At 41.5% G+C, this 18087-nt stretch overlaps 1 protein-coding gene across 2 annotated transcripts in view; it reads left to right on the forward strand.

Moving 5' to 3' along the window:
- hoga1 (4-hydroxy-2-oxoglutarate aldolase 1) overlaps positions 1 to 1899 on the forward strand; it is a 30295-nt gene extending 28396 nt beyond the window's left edge. For both annotated transcript variants that reach the window (XM_085409169.1, XM_085409168.1), the window contains one exon: positions 1614 to 1899. In XM_085409169.1, the coding sequence (XP_085265295.1) occupies positions 1614 to 1763 (150 nt within the window). In that variant the 3' untranslated portion in view covers positions 1764 to 1899. The remainder of the gene's footprint in view (positions 1 to 1613) is intronic.
- Positions 1900 to 18087: the final 16188 nt, after the last annotated feature.

An 18087-nucleotide genomic window follows, 5' to 3' on the forward strand; every position in this document is an offset into this window, starting at 1 on the left:
CACCACAATGGATTCCAAATGAAACGAACGAGATGTGCTTTAACTGCAGACTGTCATCTTTTATTTGAGGGTATTTACATCCAAATCAGGTGAACGGTGTAGGAGTTACAACAGTTTGCATATGTGCCTCCCATTTCTTAAGGGACCAAAAGTAATGGGACAGAATAAGAACCATAAATCAAACTTTCATTTTTTAATACTTGGTTGCAAATCCTTTGCAGTCAATCACAGCCTGAAGTCTGGAACACATAGACATCACCAGATGCTGGGTTTCATCCCTGGTGATACTCTGCCAGACCTCTACTGCAACTGTCTCCAGTTCCTTCTTATTCTTGGGGCATTTTCCCTTCAGTTTTGTCTTCAGCAAGTGAAATGCTTGCTCAATCGGATTCAGATCAGGTGATTGACTTGGCCATTGCAAAACAGTCCACTTCTTTCCCTTCAAAAACTCTTTGGTTGCTTTTGCAGTATGCTTTGGGTAGTTGTCCATCTGCACTGTGAAGCGGCGTCCAATGAGTTTTGAAGCATTTGGCTGAATATGAGCAGATAATATTGCCCGAAACACTTCAGAATTCGTCGTACTGCTTTTGTCAGCAGTCACATCATCAGTAAATACAAGAGAACCAGTTCCACTGGCAGCCATACGTGCCCACGCCATGACACTTCCAGCATGGCGCTGGAAGTGTCATGGCGGTTCACTGATGAGGTGGTATGCTTAGGATCATGAGCACTTCCTTTCCTTCTCCATACTCTTCTCTTCCCATCACTCTGGTACGTTGATCTTGGTCTCGTCTGTCCATAGGATGTTGTTCCAGAACTGTGACGGCTTTTTTAGATGTCGTTTGGCAAACTCTAATCTGGCCTTCCTTGTGGTGAACCCTCTGTATTCACACTGGTGGAGTCTTCTCTTGATTGTTGACTTTGACACACATACACCAACCTCCTGGAGAGTGTTCTTGATCTGGCCAACTATTGTGAAGGGTGTTTTCTTCACCAGGGAAAGGATTCTTCGTTCATCCACCACAGTTGTTTTCCATGGTCTTCTGGGTCTTTTGGTGTTGCTGAGCTCACCGGTACGTTCCTTCTTTTTGAAAATGTTCCAAACAGTTGTTTTGGCCACGCCTAATGTTTTTGCTATCTCTCTGATGGGTTTGTTTTGTTTTCTCAGCCTAATGATGGCTTGCTTCACTGATACTGACAGCTCTTTGGATTTCATCTTAGCAGTAGACGGCAACAGGTTCCAAATGCAAACAGCACACTTGAAATTAACTCTGGACCTTTTTTCTGCTCATTGTAATTGGGGTAATGAGGGAATAACACACACCTGGCCATGGAACAGCTGAGAAGCCAATTGTCCCATTACTTTTGGTCCCTTAAGAAGTGGGAGGCGCATTTGCAAACTGTTGTAATTGTCACTGTCCACCGTTCACCTGATTTGGATGTAAATACCCTCAAATAAAAGCTGACAGTCTACAGTTAAAGCAAATCTCGTTCGTTTCATTTGGAATCCATTGTGGTGGTGTATAGAGCCAAAAATGTTAGAATTGTGTCAATGTCCCAATATTTAGGGACCTGACTGTATATGAAGACTGATTAAAGCTCTGTGTTGCTAGGTGACTAGGAAGCTGGGAGTTCCCGCTCTGAAGCAGGCGATGGAGTGGTTTGGTTTCCACGGTGGCTCCTGTCGATCACCTCTTCAGCCGCTCACAGAGGCCGAGAGTCAGCAACTGAGGCGGGACTTCTCCTCCAATGGGTGGCTGTAAAGGGACCTAGGCGGAGCGAGAGTGCATGTGTGAGCGAGGTCACTATGTGTGGACCTATTAGCTGTTGGTGTAATTATATCATAAAGGGAAAACACAGCTGCCCATGAAAATAAATAAATAAATAAATAAATATTCAGTTCTGTCCACTGTTGATATTTATTGAGCCAAATCCAAAAACCTGCAAAAAACTCCCTTACATTAAAATAAATGTATAAATCAATTAATCCAACTTCAAAGTTCTATTTGGTTTTTGTTCTTCTTTTTCTTTGACCTGGACTGACAGAAATTTTCTTGGCCAATTCCAATTTTTCTCCAAGTGCTCTGCGACCAGTACTGCGACTGATTAACTGAAAACGAGTTGCTGTACACCCGCGTGTCCCTGATATATTTTAACTTTCCACGTAATAGCAGGTGCAGAATATATTGTATAACAAAACAATTTTTCAATTATTTTGACTATTTTGAGCCATTACTAATACCGAGGCTGCTAGCTTCTGGCTGATACTGAGCTTTGTTAGCTTCTGTAAAAAGTTCAACTGGCTGAGGTTGATTTAAGTGTCTGCTTAGGTTTGTTGTAACAAACATTGTCGTGGTGGTCCCCCCGTGGTTTACTTTACCAGACTTTGTGTACATATATATGTACACAATGTTATATAGTCTATAAAATCTACACCATAAAACATGTAGCAGCTGACATTACAGGTAATGGATCAAGCCAGCAGAAGCCAAGCAGACTCAGGAAGAAAAGTGCCTCTGGCAGTGCAAGCCACCACTTTAAGGTGTTTATACATTAAAACACTACAAGTATGACAATGTACACAAACCAGAATAAGAAGCCAGTGACAGGCAATTAGCTGCTGATCTTTCCTGTTGTTTTTATCATGTGATCAGTTATTTATTTTCATATTTTGCTCCACTAAAGCAAGAGGACAAGTGGACGTAATAAGAGATTCCAAACTAAACCTCAGCCTTACACAGGGAAAAATAATACCCTCATATTTTAGCCTGTAACTGTTATTTTTCTTCTTTCAAGGAGGTTTTGTGATTACTCTGTCTGATTTGTTTTTTTGTCCATTTGTTAGAGTTGTTGCACAAAAATTATTTCCATGAAAATCCTGCCAGGGGTCGCTCGATGCAACTTATGGATCCCTTCAAATCTTTACGTATTAAATTGAAATAGGAAATATGTCAGCCATTGTCTTAATGTTCCCAAGATACCAATAACTAACCTGGATTGGTTCATAGCGAGGAGTGGCTTTTCAGCCTAGTGTAAAAAGTAGATGTATAATTGTGTATAATTGGCGTGTAATGCATTTGGCAGATCATGACCTGTTTGACTTAAGCTTTGAAATGTGGGACTTGGACCTGGAACTCTTTAGTCAAGACTCATGTGTAACTTAGGAAACAATTACTTTGTCTAATCGTTAGTGGATGCGTAAAAATACAGAATTTGTAGTCTCACAGCAGTAGACAGTAAATGGAAATCACCTGACAGTGGAGTAAATATGAGTTATTTAATCACAGTATTGTCTGTTTTGTCATTAGAAATACGGTGGTCTCACAGGGCATGCATTTTATACTTTGGACATTTGCACCTACTGCAATGGCAGAAAGTCATTTGTATGCATCAGCCTCATTAGTTTAAGATGCCCTGTAACCTAAAGGTAATTGTCATGTAATTACAGCACAGCTTTGGCATGCTTTGACCTCAGGAGATGTCTTATTATTCAGAATACCTCTGTAGAGCTATTGTATGGAAACTAAAAGTACAGCCAGGCCACTTGTAACCTCAGGCTGAATAACACTGAAGCCTCCCAAGGTCTTTGAAAAATAAAAAATTTGGAACAGAAAAACTATCACATCATTTGCTCTTATTTAAATCAGTCATGTATGTTCAGTGTGTTTGTGTGTGTGTGTATAAAATATCTCACTGGGGAATGATGCCCATACTGTTTTTTCACTCATTTCCTGTGCTGATATTTATCTAATATTAGAAAAACAAACAGGCGTTCTAGAGCAAATGTGCCCCGTGCCCTTCCTTGGCCAGACAGCACTGAATGATGTGTTCATGCATGTCTGAGATTAGGTCTGGCCACCAAAAAGCCAAAGAAAAGTTCCTCATCTCAAATATAGATTTGATAAATGTTTTCAGAAAGACCTGAGATCAGCTAGAGTTCAGTGGGAGGCAGAGCTGCAGGTCATGGTCACAGTTTGCTGCAGAATACCAGAGCGCTCTTTGATGTGAAAAAGTTAAAAACCATAATTACTGTAATTAAAGCCGTGTAGCAGGTAGCCATGGCAATGAGAGCCTTTGGCTTTGTCACATAGCACTTTTTTGCTTTTATCGTACCATGAGTCCAATTAGCACCTTTCTTAGCAGGAGATATTTTCAGAAATACTTACAGGACCATAAAAAAAGGAGGAGATGTTGTGTTTTCTTCTGTTCCTGTGCGACAAGGACACAGTACAGATGGAAAGCTCTGAGTATAAACAGTTTTGATTAAATCACCTGCCACTCAGTTTTAAGGACATCTGTCTTACAAGCACAGTTGTAGTTTATAAGTAATGTTTAACCCTTGGTCTGAAATTTTTCACTGTTTGAGAAACTTTGAAAAAAATTTTTGAAAATACACTGCTTCACTGTGACAGACCTTTGTTACTGTGATTATTTGGCTTTGTCAAATATTGGAAGCATTCAGAGCTATTGAAGACACCGTGTCCTTTATTTGGGAGAATGTCTCCGCATAATGACATGTGACATTTTTTTGTGTAATACGAGAATGTTCAGTGACTACGTGTGCCTTGTCTGTAAGACTGCAGAAAGTAATTTCCTTTAGAGTACATGGCCTTATAACAAATTCTTTCTTCGTGGCAGGAGTGAAAGATAACAATCCAGATTTTGTGAATAAAAGTGTACTTTAGTGTCACCTTGGTTTTCAGGGGCCTGCTTTCTTTGCTGCAATACACACTTTTTTTGTGTCAATTTTACATTCAATTATAAGACCTTTAGTCACTGTTAAACAAAGTATTCAAGGACTGGTGTAAAAAGTGAGTTACTGAGCACCGCGTCTCTAAAAAGTCACTGTGACTTGAAGCTGTGAGGGATAGTTGGCCTCTGCCTAAACTTTTCCTCACCTGCTTGTTTGATCCGGAGGATGAAGGAGAAATATAATATAAGCCAGTGCAACTACATACTTTTGGAGACAAAGCTTCTGCAATCTGATACCCAGACATGCATCCCCCACCCTTGATATTGCTCTGCTAGGTACCAAGATAAGTGCAGTTTTATATGAGGTCACATTTCCTTGAAAAACAAGTTTATAAGTTTATCTTCGGTACCGAAGACAGAAGAGGAGTTTGATATATAATACAAAGAACCCCAAGTTTCTCCCAATGACAAGCCAGCACCTTGCCATACATATGAGGGTGTATGAGTTTTTGTGAGTCAGTGGGTGAATAACAAATACATTATAAAACTCTTTAAGAACTGCCAAAGTTTAAAGAAATGATTTCCTCTGTAAGTGCACATCATTTCCCCTTCACCAGAGACAGCGCTGCAATCAAAGCCCAGCATTATCACAGTAGCAGGAAATAAGTTATCCTTTTAAAAGTGTCATGATGATAACGATAACTGATATTTTGAAATGAATAAAGATGAAGCAAAGCTACAGCGTCAGCAGCGATAATATTATGCAACCGTTCTTTTTTGTGTGCTTCTTTTTGCAGCCATGGTTACCTCCAGGTTCTTGTATTTTGACTCTAATTACCCAAAACCAAGACACACACACAATTATGAATTTGACTGATACTGTCATTGCTTTTATTTTTCTCTCATTTTCTTTTTGCGAAGTAAAAATCAGATGTTATATCACGTGAATACTAATTAATTAGCACTCATATCCAGAAACTGCTTAAATGATTAATAACCATAATAGATGGTATTAGAGAAAATAACATGGGAATACACTGTTAGTGCAAGTTTTACAAATGTGCTGTCAACATGTTGCGCTGTGCCAATTACTAAGTGTTTCCTTATTAGTTTATCGCAGCTTTTAAGCTGAACTCTGCTGCCCAGTGCTGCAGTCAAAGTTGACGAGAGCACAGCGAAGCCTGAACCGCGCTCCACAGAAACAACAGTGTGAGCTAAAAGAGGCAAAAACGTCAGCAGAGCTACAGAGTTGATAATAATCTTTTGTTTTTGCTACTATGAGTGACCTCTTTTCATCCAGCTAATGGAACCAGCCTGAAACACAAAAATTGCAGTAATAATAATAATAATAATAATAATAATAATAATAATAATACAGTAGTTAGTGGGGCTTTTACATGGTAAGTTAATAGTGGCCTTCTATAAAATAAGGTCTATTCAAAACACAAGTCAACAGTTTTTTTGTGTGTATTTTTAAGTTCATGAAAGTGATTTAAGGCTCTGATCCTGCAGAGTTTGAAAAACATTCAACTAATGAGTTCATATTAATAAACCTGCTCAAGGATTTCTGATAATATGAGGTTTCTTCTTTTTATTTCATCTGTGTTTAACCTCTTTCCAAGGGCGGTCTTGTTACTAAAGATTTTTGCCAAAGAACTAAATAACGGAAAATCTTCAATAGGATCCTTAAATACTTATTCCTGTATATGTCTCTTGTTGCTGTGGTACCTTTCAGTCCTTTCAGACACCAGAGGAAAAGTGTCCTAATGTTTGATCAGCTGTGTTCTTAACTGTTGACCCCTGAGGTCTGAAGCCTCGGTATAATTTAAGCATTCACGCTAAGTGTCATCATAACATTTTGAAGTGTTGTCTTCACTTATTTCAAAAACCTTTTGGTAATTGGTTTCCTTTATCATTCTGTGAGGTGCAGTGGCTCTAAGTGACCACATGGAGGCGACACGCCCCACCGCTGCTTCTGCACTGTCAAGGGCATCCCTTTGATATGGTTCGGTTGATGTCTGTGCTCCCAGTGGGCAAACAGTAGGAGGGGGGACTGGCCTCTATCTCACTCCTGCTCCTGGGGTGAGCAAGTGGCGAGTCAGCAAAAGAGGCACAGCATCACCCGGAGGAGCGTGACGATGACACGGCGAGGTCATTGCAATGAAATCTCCCAACAAATACGCTCTCTCTCCCCCCGCTGCCTTCTCTGCACATCATCATCCCTCCACACCTGACGATCTGTCATCTGTCTCCCCCTCCTTTCCTCTCTCGACCCTGCCCTCACTTTTCTTTCTCTTCCTTCTCTCCTCTCTGCATCCCAGTCCCCCCCCAGGCAGTGTGGTGACCTCTCTGCGTAGTGTTGCATGTACAGCCCAATCCCTCTCTCCTTCTGTGCTCCTTTCCTTCTCCATTATCCCCCATCCTGGTCATGCCACAGATTAAAACCAAACTTAAAAGATTCCCCGATCCCTCCCATCCCCTTTTTTTTCCTTTCCCATCTTTCTCTCCTCCCCCATCCTCTCTTCTTCCTTCCCCTGTGATTAGCTACTGCCTGACTCACGCAGCTCTCCCTCCTTCTCCCTCTTCCCGAGAGCGTGGCACAGTTAAGATGGCTAAATATGAAATATCTTTTGCTCTTAATTTTGGCCTTCCACACCGTTTTGTGAGCTTCGTTGTGTAAGAGGAAAGACTCAGTTACAGCCTACCACCATGGTTAATTACAGTGGCTTGCAAAAGTATTCAACCCCCTTGAACTTTTCCACATTTTGTCACATTACAGCCACAAACATGAATCAATTTTATTGGAATTCCACGTGAAAGACCAAAACAAAGTGGTGTACACGTGAGAAGTGGAACGAAAATCATACATGATTCCAAACATTTTTTACAAATAAATAACTGCAAAGTGGGGTGTGCGTAATTATTCAGCCCCCTTTGGTCTGAATGCAGTCAGTTGCCCATAGACATTGCCTGATGAGTGCCAATGACTAAATAGAGAGCACCTGTGTGTAATCTAATGTCAGTACAAATACAGCTGCTCTGTGACGGCCTCAGAGGTTGTCTAAGAGAATATTGGGAGCAACAACACCATGAAGTCAAAGGACACACCAGAGAGGTCAGGGATAATATGGCTGGGTATCGTCACTGATTTCTAGAATCGATTCGATTCCGATTCACAAGGTCCCGAATCGATTTGATCCACGATTTGATTCAATTCGATTCAATTCGATTTGAATCTGGGAAATTTTGCCTCAGACAGTCAGAAATATTATAATTCAGATAATTTACATATTTTTGTATCTATAAAAAGTAAGCTGACACTCGCAAGTCTTTATCAAAGGTGTGAGCATCACAGCAGATGCCTTTGTGTCAAAGTAGCTGAAGATAAAACACAGAAAAACATGAAGGTGATTTTCCTGGCCTGGGATTTTATAAAAATATTCTGCAGTACATCAAAAACGAAAGAAAACCATTAATCAACTTTAGCACATTACCTCTGAAGTTACAACGGTTTTATTAGAGACACGGCTGCATTTTGCACAATTTTAAAAAGTTTAAATTTGTTCAGTAGCCTATTGAACAGCAGAAATTAGGTTTTCTTTTCGGAAGTAAGTAAAAGGAAAAAAAAACAGCGGCCAACGGCGCTGTAAACAACGATAGACTTGTGCATAACAAGCAAGCGAATAATGTAGAAAACAGATTTTTAGATGGGAAAACTGGTGTTGAAGTACAGAGAGAGAGAGAGAGAGAGAGAGCTGTGCATGAAGTGTGATTTCATCGTGTTGGAAGCAAAACAGAGTGAATTCATGACGATGTTTCTGTGAAGCTTAGTTTGGATCTTCTTTTGCTGCTGGTTCGGTCAATATTGTTTGGAGAGAGATAAAACTAACAGCTTTAGAATCAGCGCAAAAAGGGCGTAAACACAAAGCGCGGAGCCCCCGAAACATCGGAATCAGGAGCCCCGACCGTGTAGGGTGAGAAAGGCGACATCTCACTCATTCTGATCCGTCGGCAGGTCCGAGCTTTGTTTTTACGTCTTTGTGCAGAATCCGTGTTACTGCTCTCATTTACTGTTTTAGCTGTTTGGTGGTTGTTGAAATTTTGTGAGGTTTAACCTGAGATTCTGGCGTTTTGGGCAAAATACATTTATATTAAAAAATCGATTCATGATTTTAATGAATCCATATCACGTTATACAAGCCAGAATCGATTTTAATCGATAAATCGCTTATCAAAACCCACCCCTAAGGGAAAAGGTTATTGAGAAATTTAAAGCAGGTTTAGGCTACAAAAAGATTTCCCAAGCCTTGAACATCCCACGGAGCACTGTTCAAGCGATCATTCAGAAATGGTGAATGAAGCTGGTCAGAGTTGATGGGACGATGGATGGAGCCAAATACAGGACAATCTTGGAAGAAAACCTCTTGGAGTCTGCAAAAGACTTGAGACTGGGGCGGAGGTTCACCTTCCAGCAGGACAACGACCCTGAACATAAAGCCAGGGCAACAATGGAATGGTTTAAAACAAAACATATCCACGTGTTAGAATGGCCCAGTCAAAGTCCAGATCTAAATCCAATGGAGAATCTGTGGCAAGATCTGAAAACTGCTGTTCACAAACGCTGTCCATCTAATCTGACTGAGCTGGAGCTGTTTTGCAAAGAAGAATGGGCAAGGATTTTAGTCTCTAGATGTGCAAAGCTGGTAGAGACAAACCCTAAAAGACTGGCAGCTGTAATTGCAGCAAAAGGTGGTTATTTATTTATAAAATATGTTTGGAATCCTGTATGGTTTTCATTCCACTTCTCACGTGTGCACCACTTTGTGTTGGTGTTTCACATGGAATTCCAATAAAATTGATTCATGTTTGTGGCTGTAATGTGACAAAATGTGGGACAGTTCAAGGGGGCCGAATATTTGTGCAAGCCACTGTATATCAGCGCACAATATGTAGGCAAAGCAGCTCAACATGTATTTGTCTGGTTAACAAGTAGCGTTTATGTAGTCACAGTTTTTCTGCCCCATGAAATTTCTGATCTTACTATTGTTCGTACTCTCTGGATAACCACAGAGCTTCATTCATGTACAGAGGCTTTTAAAAAACACCAGTGAGCCGGTTTCTTCACTGTAGTAGTTGATTTTCATTCATGCAGCATTCTGCAACTGTAATATTCTTGACAGGGCCCAGTGCTGATTGATCCTGCCACTAAATCCCATCCCCAACAATTGCTTTATTTGATCCTGTTTGAATCATTTTTGTCAGCTCATCGAGGAATATAAAGAACTTTTGTATTTTATCTTCATTTTGAAGAGTCTCACAGAGCAGGTAGCATTAAAAGAATAATGAATTTTTACTTTTGAAGAGAGCTTTTTGACAAATAAAGAACGGCTGTTTAAACCAGCAGAGACTCTGCAGGGTGGCATTACAGTGTGCCTCGCTTCTAACCAGAATAAAAGTAAAACGCTGGTCTGTCGTGAACTTTGCAGGAATTATCAATTAAATGTGTGAGACATTAATTGCTACATGCAATGTTCTATAATTTGTGTCTAAATTGGACAAAAGTAAACGTGGCTCTTCTTGTGTTACTTAAGATTAAGAAGTGACTTTGTATTAATTGTAGTCTACCTTACTAATTATAAGGTGTCTGACATCAATGTGAGAGTTTTAGATCAAACCAAAGTTACAAATGGGGCCCCTAGAGCTCATTTAAGGGTTTTTTTATGCTCAGTATCTTTTAGAATTGGAACATGAAGCACACAGTCAGGAATTATCTAAAGACTAAGTTGAAGTATAAATCTCTGAACATTTTTATAATGAGGTCCCAGCTCACCACTCTTTGACTCCCTGTTTCTGAGCCACATCACTACTACACAAAAAAAGGACGACGAAAGGAAGGGCAACATGAGGGGGAAGATGAGAGAAAGAGACAGAGAAGTGGGGGGGAATTTGTGAACCAGATGGATGGAGCTCAAAGATTACGAGCATGTGAAAGTCCAGACAAAAGGTACAGAGTGGAATAAATGGAAAGGTAATGGTTGACATGCCTGGTAATAAGTAGAAATAGTATTTAAAGTCACAAAGATTTAAAAACAAAAAAATAAGTTTGATTAGTCTGACAAAGATATACATAGCTGGTTTCACAGTGAGATTTCAGTCCTAATTGGGATTGGCAGCTGGAGGTTGGTACAATAAGGGAGCTTCAGAGAGTGACAAAGGTAGCGACAACCTGATTAATAACTAGTTAAACTGGGCGTTGTAGATCTAAAATTAAGCATAATTGAGCAGCTGCATGACCTATTTCTTTGCCTCAAATGGAGACCGTCCTCAGCAGAGGAACAAAAAAGCAGCACTGATTGCTCGAAAGCTTTGAACAGCCAGCATTTTTGTGGCAAGATTATGAATTAACCTCATTAAAAAGCAAAACTGGAACTTTTTTTTGATGTGCTATAAAAAAAATAAAATAAAAGTTAAAACTTCTGCTTACCTGTAAACTTAACTAATGAAGTTTTATTTTATGGACAATGTTGTACAGCTTTGATTCACACATACATTCATGCATACATTTTGGAACAAAATGTGATGAACACTGTTATCTGTACAGTGGGCTCTAGAAGCCTGATCTATGCTGCCTGCTCTCCAGCAGGCTTTGTAAACACGGTGGAAGTAACTGTTTGGCAAGTACAGGGGCAATATTCCTTCAGGAGTTAGTACAGACCATAAACTCTATATAAAAGTAAGACTGTCCTTAGTTTCTAGGCTATCGTACTACCATTTGGTTTTGGGGGCTTTCTGGATTACCGGGCACGAGCTATCGGCTAACGCTTGCCTGGCTTGCTAGCTTCATTACCAACTAACATCCGCAATTCACTGCTATATAAAATGGGATGCTAACATTTCCAGTGAAAATCAGGCTTCAAAGAAAATGTACTCACTGGAACAGTCTCTTTAAGCCCCCCAGTCACAAAACCATAGAGATGGTTGGCAACCATGTTGTAACCACCAGTCACTATGGCTATGTTCACACTGCAGGTCTTAATGCTCAATTCGGATTTTTTGATCAAATCCAATTTTTTTGTCTGTTCGCTCACACTACAAATAAAATGCAACAGCAAACGCGCTCTAGTGTGAACCCTCAAAGTGGCCTGTATGCGCAAAAGAAGACGTCACACACAACGTGCTCTGTTTAGACACAGACCGAACAGTATTGTTTGACTGAACAGTATTGTTTCCCAATTTTTGCTTTAAGTTATTTTGATATCTACATAATAATGTAGATAACCTAATAATGATCCTTATTGCTGTTTTAGAGGAGCGGTGCTTCAAAGGATAGTTGCAGATTTCTGTCAGAATCTGCAGATTATGCAGTACAAATAAAATGTTAACGTTTCTCCAACGTTGTCTTCCCAGCAGTTTCACCGGATGGCCAGGAAGCGTTTGCGATGTCTTATCGGGTGCTTCTCCAGTGCTGAAATTGGCGACTGTCTTGTGTCAGTGACATAAAAGACGGATTTAATGCAACTTGACCATTCACACAGCAGTCGCTTTCTGAAACATCGGATATGTATCGGATTCAGTACCACATACGAAAGTGACCTAGATCGGATTTGAAAATATCGGATTTGTGCCGTTCACACTGTCATACCATGATCGGATATGGGTCGCATAGGGTCAAAAAAATCGGATTTGATGCGCTTTCGCCTGCAGTGTGAACGTAGCCTTTGTCAAAATGAATATTCCCCAACCAGCTGGCGAGGTTGGTTGCTGGAGGTTGCTGGCAGAGACTGTGGAATAAATTGCTAATGACCCATTCACTTAGGCTTAAAGACTGGTCAGTGACCTCCTGGCAACCATCGGTCGCTGACAGTCGGTCCTGGCTTTAGTCACTATCAGGATTCTGTGAGCAGTAGTTTGCATGGAACCTGTTGATTTGTTTGCAAACAAACTACTCTCTAAGCAATAGTGTGAAAAACTGCGAAAAGGGTACCACATCTGCCTTCGAACTAAAAGTGATGCCTTTTGAAGCATGTTGGTTTCACAGGTAATGGTACAACTTCGACTTAGATGAGCATTCTCTGTTTCCTGCTTCTATCGCACTTTTTCGAGCTTCACAAACCCCTGGGTGGTTGGTCAGTGTTTCCAGACAAGTTGGTGTCTTTCATGCAGATTACTAGAGACTGTAGCAATCTGCTCATAACCAAAGCAATCACAAGGAGGTTTCTGGTGCAGCCAGCAATATCCATCAATCACATGCCAGCCAGTCAGTGAATGCACATTTTTCCAAACTCATTTGAACTTGCCAGGAGATTGCCAGCAGGTCTGTAATGATGTGTAACTGGGTTCTTAGTCCAATCAAAAAGGGAAAAGGATAAATCAGCACCTTCTTGTCTATTTGACCATGTCCTTAACATTGCTTTAAGCTTTGAAACAGTATAAACCAGTAGGTTAATTGATTTAAATGAGCACTGACCAAATCACAATTCTGTTTGTCCCCAGCTAAGAGGATGCCACTTGGTAGAGATGGAAAACAAGCAAGTGGACAGTATATTTGCTGGGCTGACATTTACCAGGTAGTCTTAAATCCAACTTTTTAAATATACATAAATTAATAATCCATCCGTCCTCCTCATCCGCTTTATCCGAGGCCGGGTCACGGGGGCAGCAGCCTAAGCAAAGAGGCCCAGACCTCCCTCTCCCCAGCCACCTCCTCCAGCTTATCCGGGGGAACACCAAGGCGTTCCCAGGCCAGCCGAGAGATATAATCTCTCCAGGAGGCCCTCACCCGATGAAGCCAACAGAACCACATCATCTGCAAAAATCAGAGATGAGATTCTGAGGCCACCAAAGCGAAAGCCCTTCACCACTTGGCCTGAAATCCTGTCCATAAAAATTATGAACAGAACCGGAGACAAAGGGCAGCCCTGGCGGAACCCATCATCCACCGGTAACGAGTCCGACTTATTGCCGGCAATGCGAACCAAGCTCTTGCAACGGTTGTATAGGGATCGAATGGCCCGTAGCAACGGGCCAGACACCCCATACTCCCGCAACACCTCCCACAGGACACCCCGAGGGACACGGTCGAATGCCTTCTCCAAGTCCACAAAACACATGTAGATTGGTTGGGCAAACTCCCATGCACCCTCAAGTATCCTTGAGAGGATAAAGAGCTGGTTCAGTGTTCCACGACCAGGACAAAAGCCGCATTGTTCCTCCTGTATCCGAGGTTCGACTAGCGGACGAACTCTCCTTTCCAGCACCCTGGCATAGACTTTCCCAGGGAAGCTGAGGAGTGTGATCCCCCTGTAGTTGGAACACACCCTCCGGTCCCCCTTCTTAAAGATGGGAACCACCACCCCGTTCTGCAGTCCATGGGTACTGCCCCTGATCTCCACGCAGCATTGCAGAGGCGTGTCAACCAGGACAGCCCTACAACGTCCAGAGCCTTCAGGAACTCGGGGCGGACCTCATCAACACCAGGGGCTCTGCCACCAAGGAGTTGTTTAACTGCCTCAGTGACCTCGCCCCCGGAAATTGGCGGGTCATTCCCCTCATCCCCAGACTCTGCTTCCTCCTCGGAAGACGTGTCAATGGGATTAAGGAGGTCCTCGAAGTATTCCTTCCACCGCCTGACAATTTTCTCAGTCGACGTCAGCAGCGCTCCGCCAGCACTATACACAGTGCAGGTAGAGCACCGCTTTCCCCTCCTGAGACGCCTGACGGTTTGCCAGAATCTCTTTGAGGCAGTCCGAAAGTCTTTTTCCATGGCCTCTCCGAACTCCTCCCACACCCGAGTTTTTGCTTCAGCCACTGCCCGAGCCGCATTCCGCTTGGCCTGTCGATACCTGTCGGCTGCCTCTGGAGTCCCACAGGCTAACCAAGCCCAATAGGACTCCTTCTTCAGCCTGGTGGCTCCCTTCACCTCTGGTGTCCACCATTTGGTTCGGGGATTACCACCACGGCAGGCACCAACCACCTTGCGGCTGCAGCTCAATGCAGCAGCTTCGGCAATGGATAATGGATAAATTGAATAATCAATTTATATTATGTAAAAAAAGATTGTTTGATCATAAGAGCTCTGGCCCTCCCTATTATTGAATTTGATACATATTGTAGGCTACCGGAACTATATGAACAGTTGGTTCATATTAGCAATTAACATTGTGTTGCAATTGTTTGATTAGAAAGCAACTTCTTTAAGTGAATATGCAACCTGATCATTACCAGAATTAATGTGCATTGATGTGATTTCAGCCTGACTCGGTAACTTTTACTAGGCAACAGTGGTGATAACAACATGATCCTAGTTTTATCTTAAAGTATGCTTTTACTGTTGGTTTGAATGAGGAACCTCTAGCAGCAGAAATCTTATTCTGCACAGTTCGTTTTTAAGTGCGGAGTCAAAAATGACTTCACCAGGACATTCTACTATTGAACCATGTTTTTATATTGATTTATGCTGCTTTAAGACTTAACCTACTTCAGTGATTATATTCATGTGAAATGCATATTTCAGCATTTGTGGAGTTTAAAACAAGCTTTAAGTTAACCATTGGCGGCTAAAAATAGCATGTAATCTGTAGAAAGTAGATTGGAGTGGGACCAGTGGCATACAGGATAGCATCATGAGCGTAAAAACAGAAATTCCAGAAATCAGAATTCAAAGCAGCAATAGTGTGTGTTGGAATTTTAATTCATTGGAACAGCACTCACCTTCTGGAGAGGATAGGCTCTGCTGTCTCTCCCTATCAATCTCCACCTACACTGTGCATTTAGTCTGAATGTCCAAGTTCAAGCACCTTCTTCAGGACTGAAAAAAACAAACAAAAAAAAAGGCTATTTGTCGCAGATTACTGCTAGAACCTACTAGAGATGGATTACATCTATCTGACCATCAGTGTATGGATTTTTTTCCTTGATGGATGTTGAATATGTATATCATGTCTTCATTTCCCTTGGTACTCCCACCCCCTACATCCTCTCCTCTCCTCTGGTGTTTTAGCTAAGCCCAAGTGTTATTCCTCCTCTCCAGCATTTACACATGCAACTCCATCCCTCTCACCCTACTGCAATCTGCTCCACTCTGGTTTTTCTTGTTTCTTGTGCCTGAAGCACCTGCAGGGAGAAGGCGGCATGTTGAATGTGAAAATATCACCATAAAATTAATGTGTCCTGGTCTTAAAATCAAGACGTGCTGTGATGACTAGCCTGAGGAGGAACTGTAATAAAGACTTGATTTCATCATGTAGAGAATGAAATGAATATGAGGCTCAGACTCTTTGAATTTGGGGGAATTTTAATGTATAGTACTTGTAGAATACTTCTGCACAAAAGCCCAGTATGTGTGTTTCTTTGCACATTTTGTAATGTTAATGTCAAAAATCTTACAACATCTTGTTGCCCTTTGCATAAAGTATGCTCATCATCAGCGTTAAGGCACGTACTACTTTTTACACCATACTGGAAAATAAAAATACAGAAGGTCCATTTGTTGTCAGTAGACATCTATGCAACACTCACAGACTGTATATAAAACATCAGCATAGCTTCTGGATGTGAAAAAGGAAGCCAAGGCTTATACTACAGTCAGACCAGGGAAAGCAGTTGGTAGAAACTGCAGAACGAATAAAAGTCTTGCAACCACCTGCAATGAAGTTGTGATCTTGTTGCCTTTCAAATGGTTATTTCAAAGACCCGTACCAGGTTTGCAAACACTTTTCCATCTTCAAAGTGACCTTGTTGTGTCAACACAGTGATAAAACTGAATGACGAAGACATTTTGCCATTAGTTTGTGATTGAATGGGTCCAACTGGGTTTCTAGTTACAAGTTGTCTTATTTTTCCTTCTGTGTCATTGACCCACAAAATCATGCATTTTTTCTACTGCACAGTAAAGCAGGGGTCTCAAACTCAAATGAGCTGCAGGCCACTTCTGGCACCGTCATCTCATTGGAGGCCACTTTAGTGTCCAAGTAGTACAAAAAAACAAACACGAAAACACCCACTAATATTTCCTAAAATGTAGTGTTTTGTTTGTTTTATTTAATTCCAAATATTGTGTAACAAGACAAAATTGCAAACATGAACGGAATTTTTTTCTCACTCTCAGCTATCTGAAGCCTTTCAGTTTCAGTTTCATTTGTCAACATTACAATGAAATGTATTTGATGAGCAGAAAAAAACAGTATAGTACAGTAGTTTCATTCAACTACCAAATAAACAGCTCTTTCTGGCCAGACACGTGGCAGCACTTTTGCTACAATTTTGTTTGTATTTAACAAAATAAAAATGCAGGCATAAGCGTACACTTTAGCTTTTGACTGTAAGTGAAAACTGTTTTCTTTCCAAATAAATCTCTCACTGAACTAACACAGCCAATCCCTCAACATGTTTGCATTCTCTTGTTACCTCGGGCAGGTCCGCGGCTCCGAACCGTGGTAAGGAGACCTCTGGCTAATACTTTGGGTTCCGTGTCGGGCTCATAGCCGGGAACTAGCTTTACTGTCTGGGTCAACTTTGCTAGCGACAGACAGAAAGAGGCATTGAAAGGCTGCTCCAGCAGATCTTTGTTTCGGAGGAAAACACGAACACAGTGTACAGTCGAATCTTAATTTCTTTTTAATTTCTACTCAGTAGCACCTCGTACTTTTCTCCTTTTTCTCCCTCCCTCACGCTCACACACACACAGCGGGAGGGTTGGTCCCACATGTTCTCCCTGCAGCAAGGACTACACCGCCCATGAGGCTACAGTCTTAAAGGGCCATGCCTGTAACACTCTGCCGTCGTATTAAATCATTTTTCATATAATAATAATTAAAAAAATATTTCTTCACATCAATATGCAGGCCGCAAGTAGAGGTGACATGGGCCGCAAATGGCCCGCGGGCCGTGAGTTTGAGACCCCTGCAGTAGAGGGTGACTCTTGCATCTAATTGTATAGTTTGATAAAAATGACTTGTTGGTTCACCTGATCTGTGACCTCACAACCCTTTTCTGAAGAGTTCATGATCTGTGTCCCTAGTTTGAAATCTTACTGAGTAAAACACGGCGCTGGTTTTGTAGGTTATGGTTGCTGTTAAGGTGAAAAAGGAGGCTAAACCAGGAGATGCTACCATGCGGCTGACAAGTCATTAGCCTGTGAGCATACAGCATTACCACTCACAACAGGACAGTAATAGCAAAGATGATAAGCCCGAGGCTTCACAGTGGGTTTTCCGGTGGCTTGGTCCATCGTTTATATACAGGCTATAGCAACACTATGAACGTTAATAGACTCAAACTGATTCTCACAGACTCTAAGTGTATTTGAAAAGCATGGGCATGCAGGTTGATGCGGTGACTTTTAATAAAAGCTCCTGGAACCAACATTCTCGCAGTCAGTGACTTAATTTACCATGT

This window comes from Rhamphochromis longiceps, linkage group LG6, assembly GCF_057381845.1.
Source record: "Rhamphochromis longiceps isolate RC_006_pf linkage group LG6, R_longiceps_female_GT1.1, whole genome shotgun sequence".
NCBI lineage: Eukaryota > Metazoa > Chordata > Actinopteri > Cichliformes > Cichlidae > Rhamphochromis > Rhamphochromis longiceps.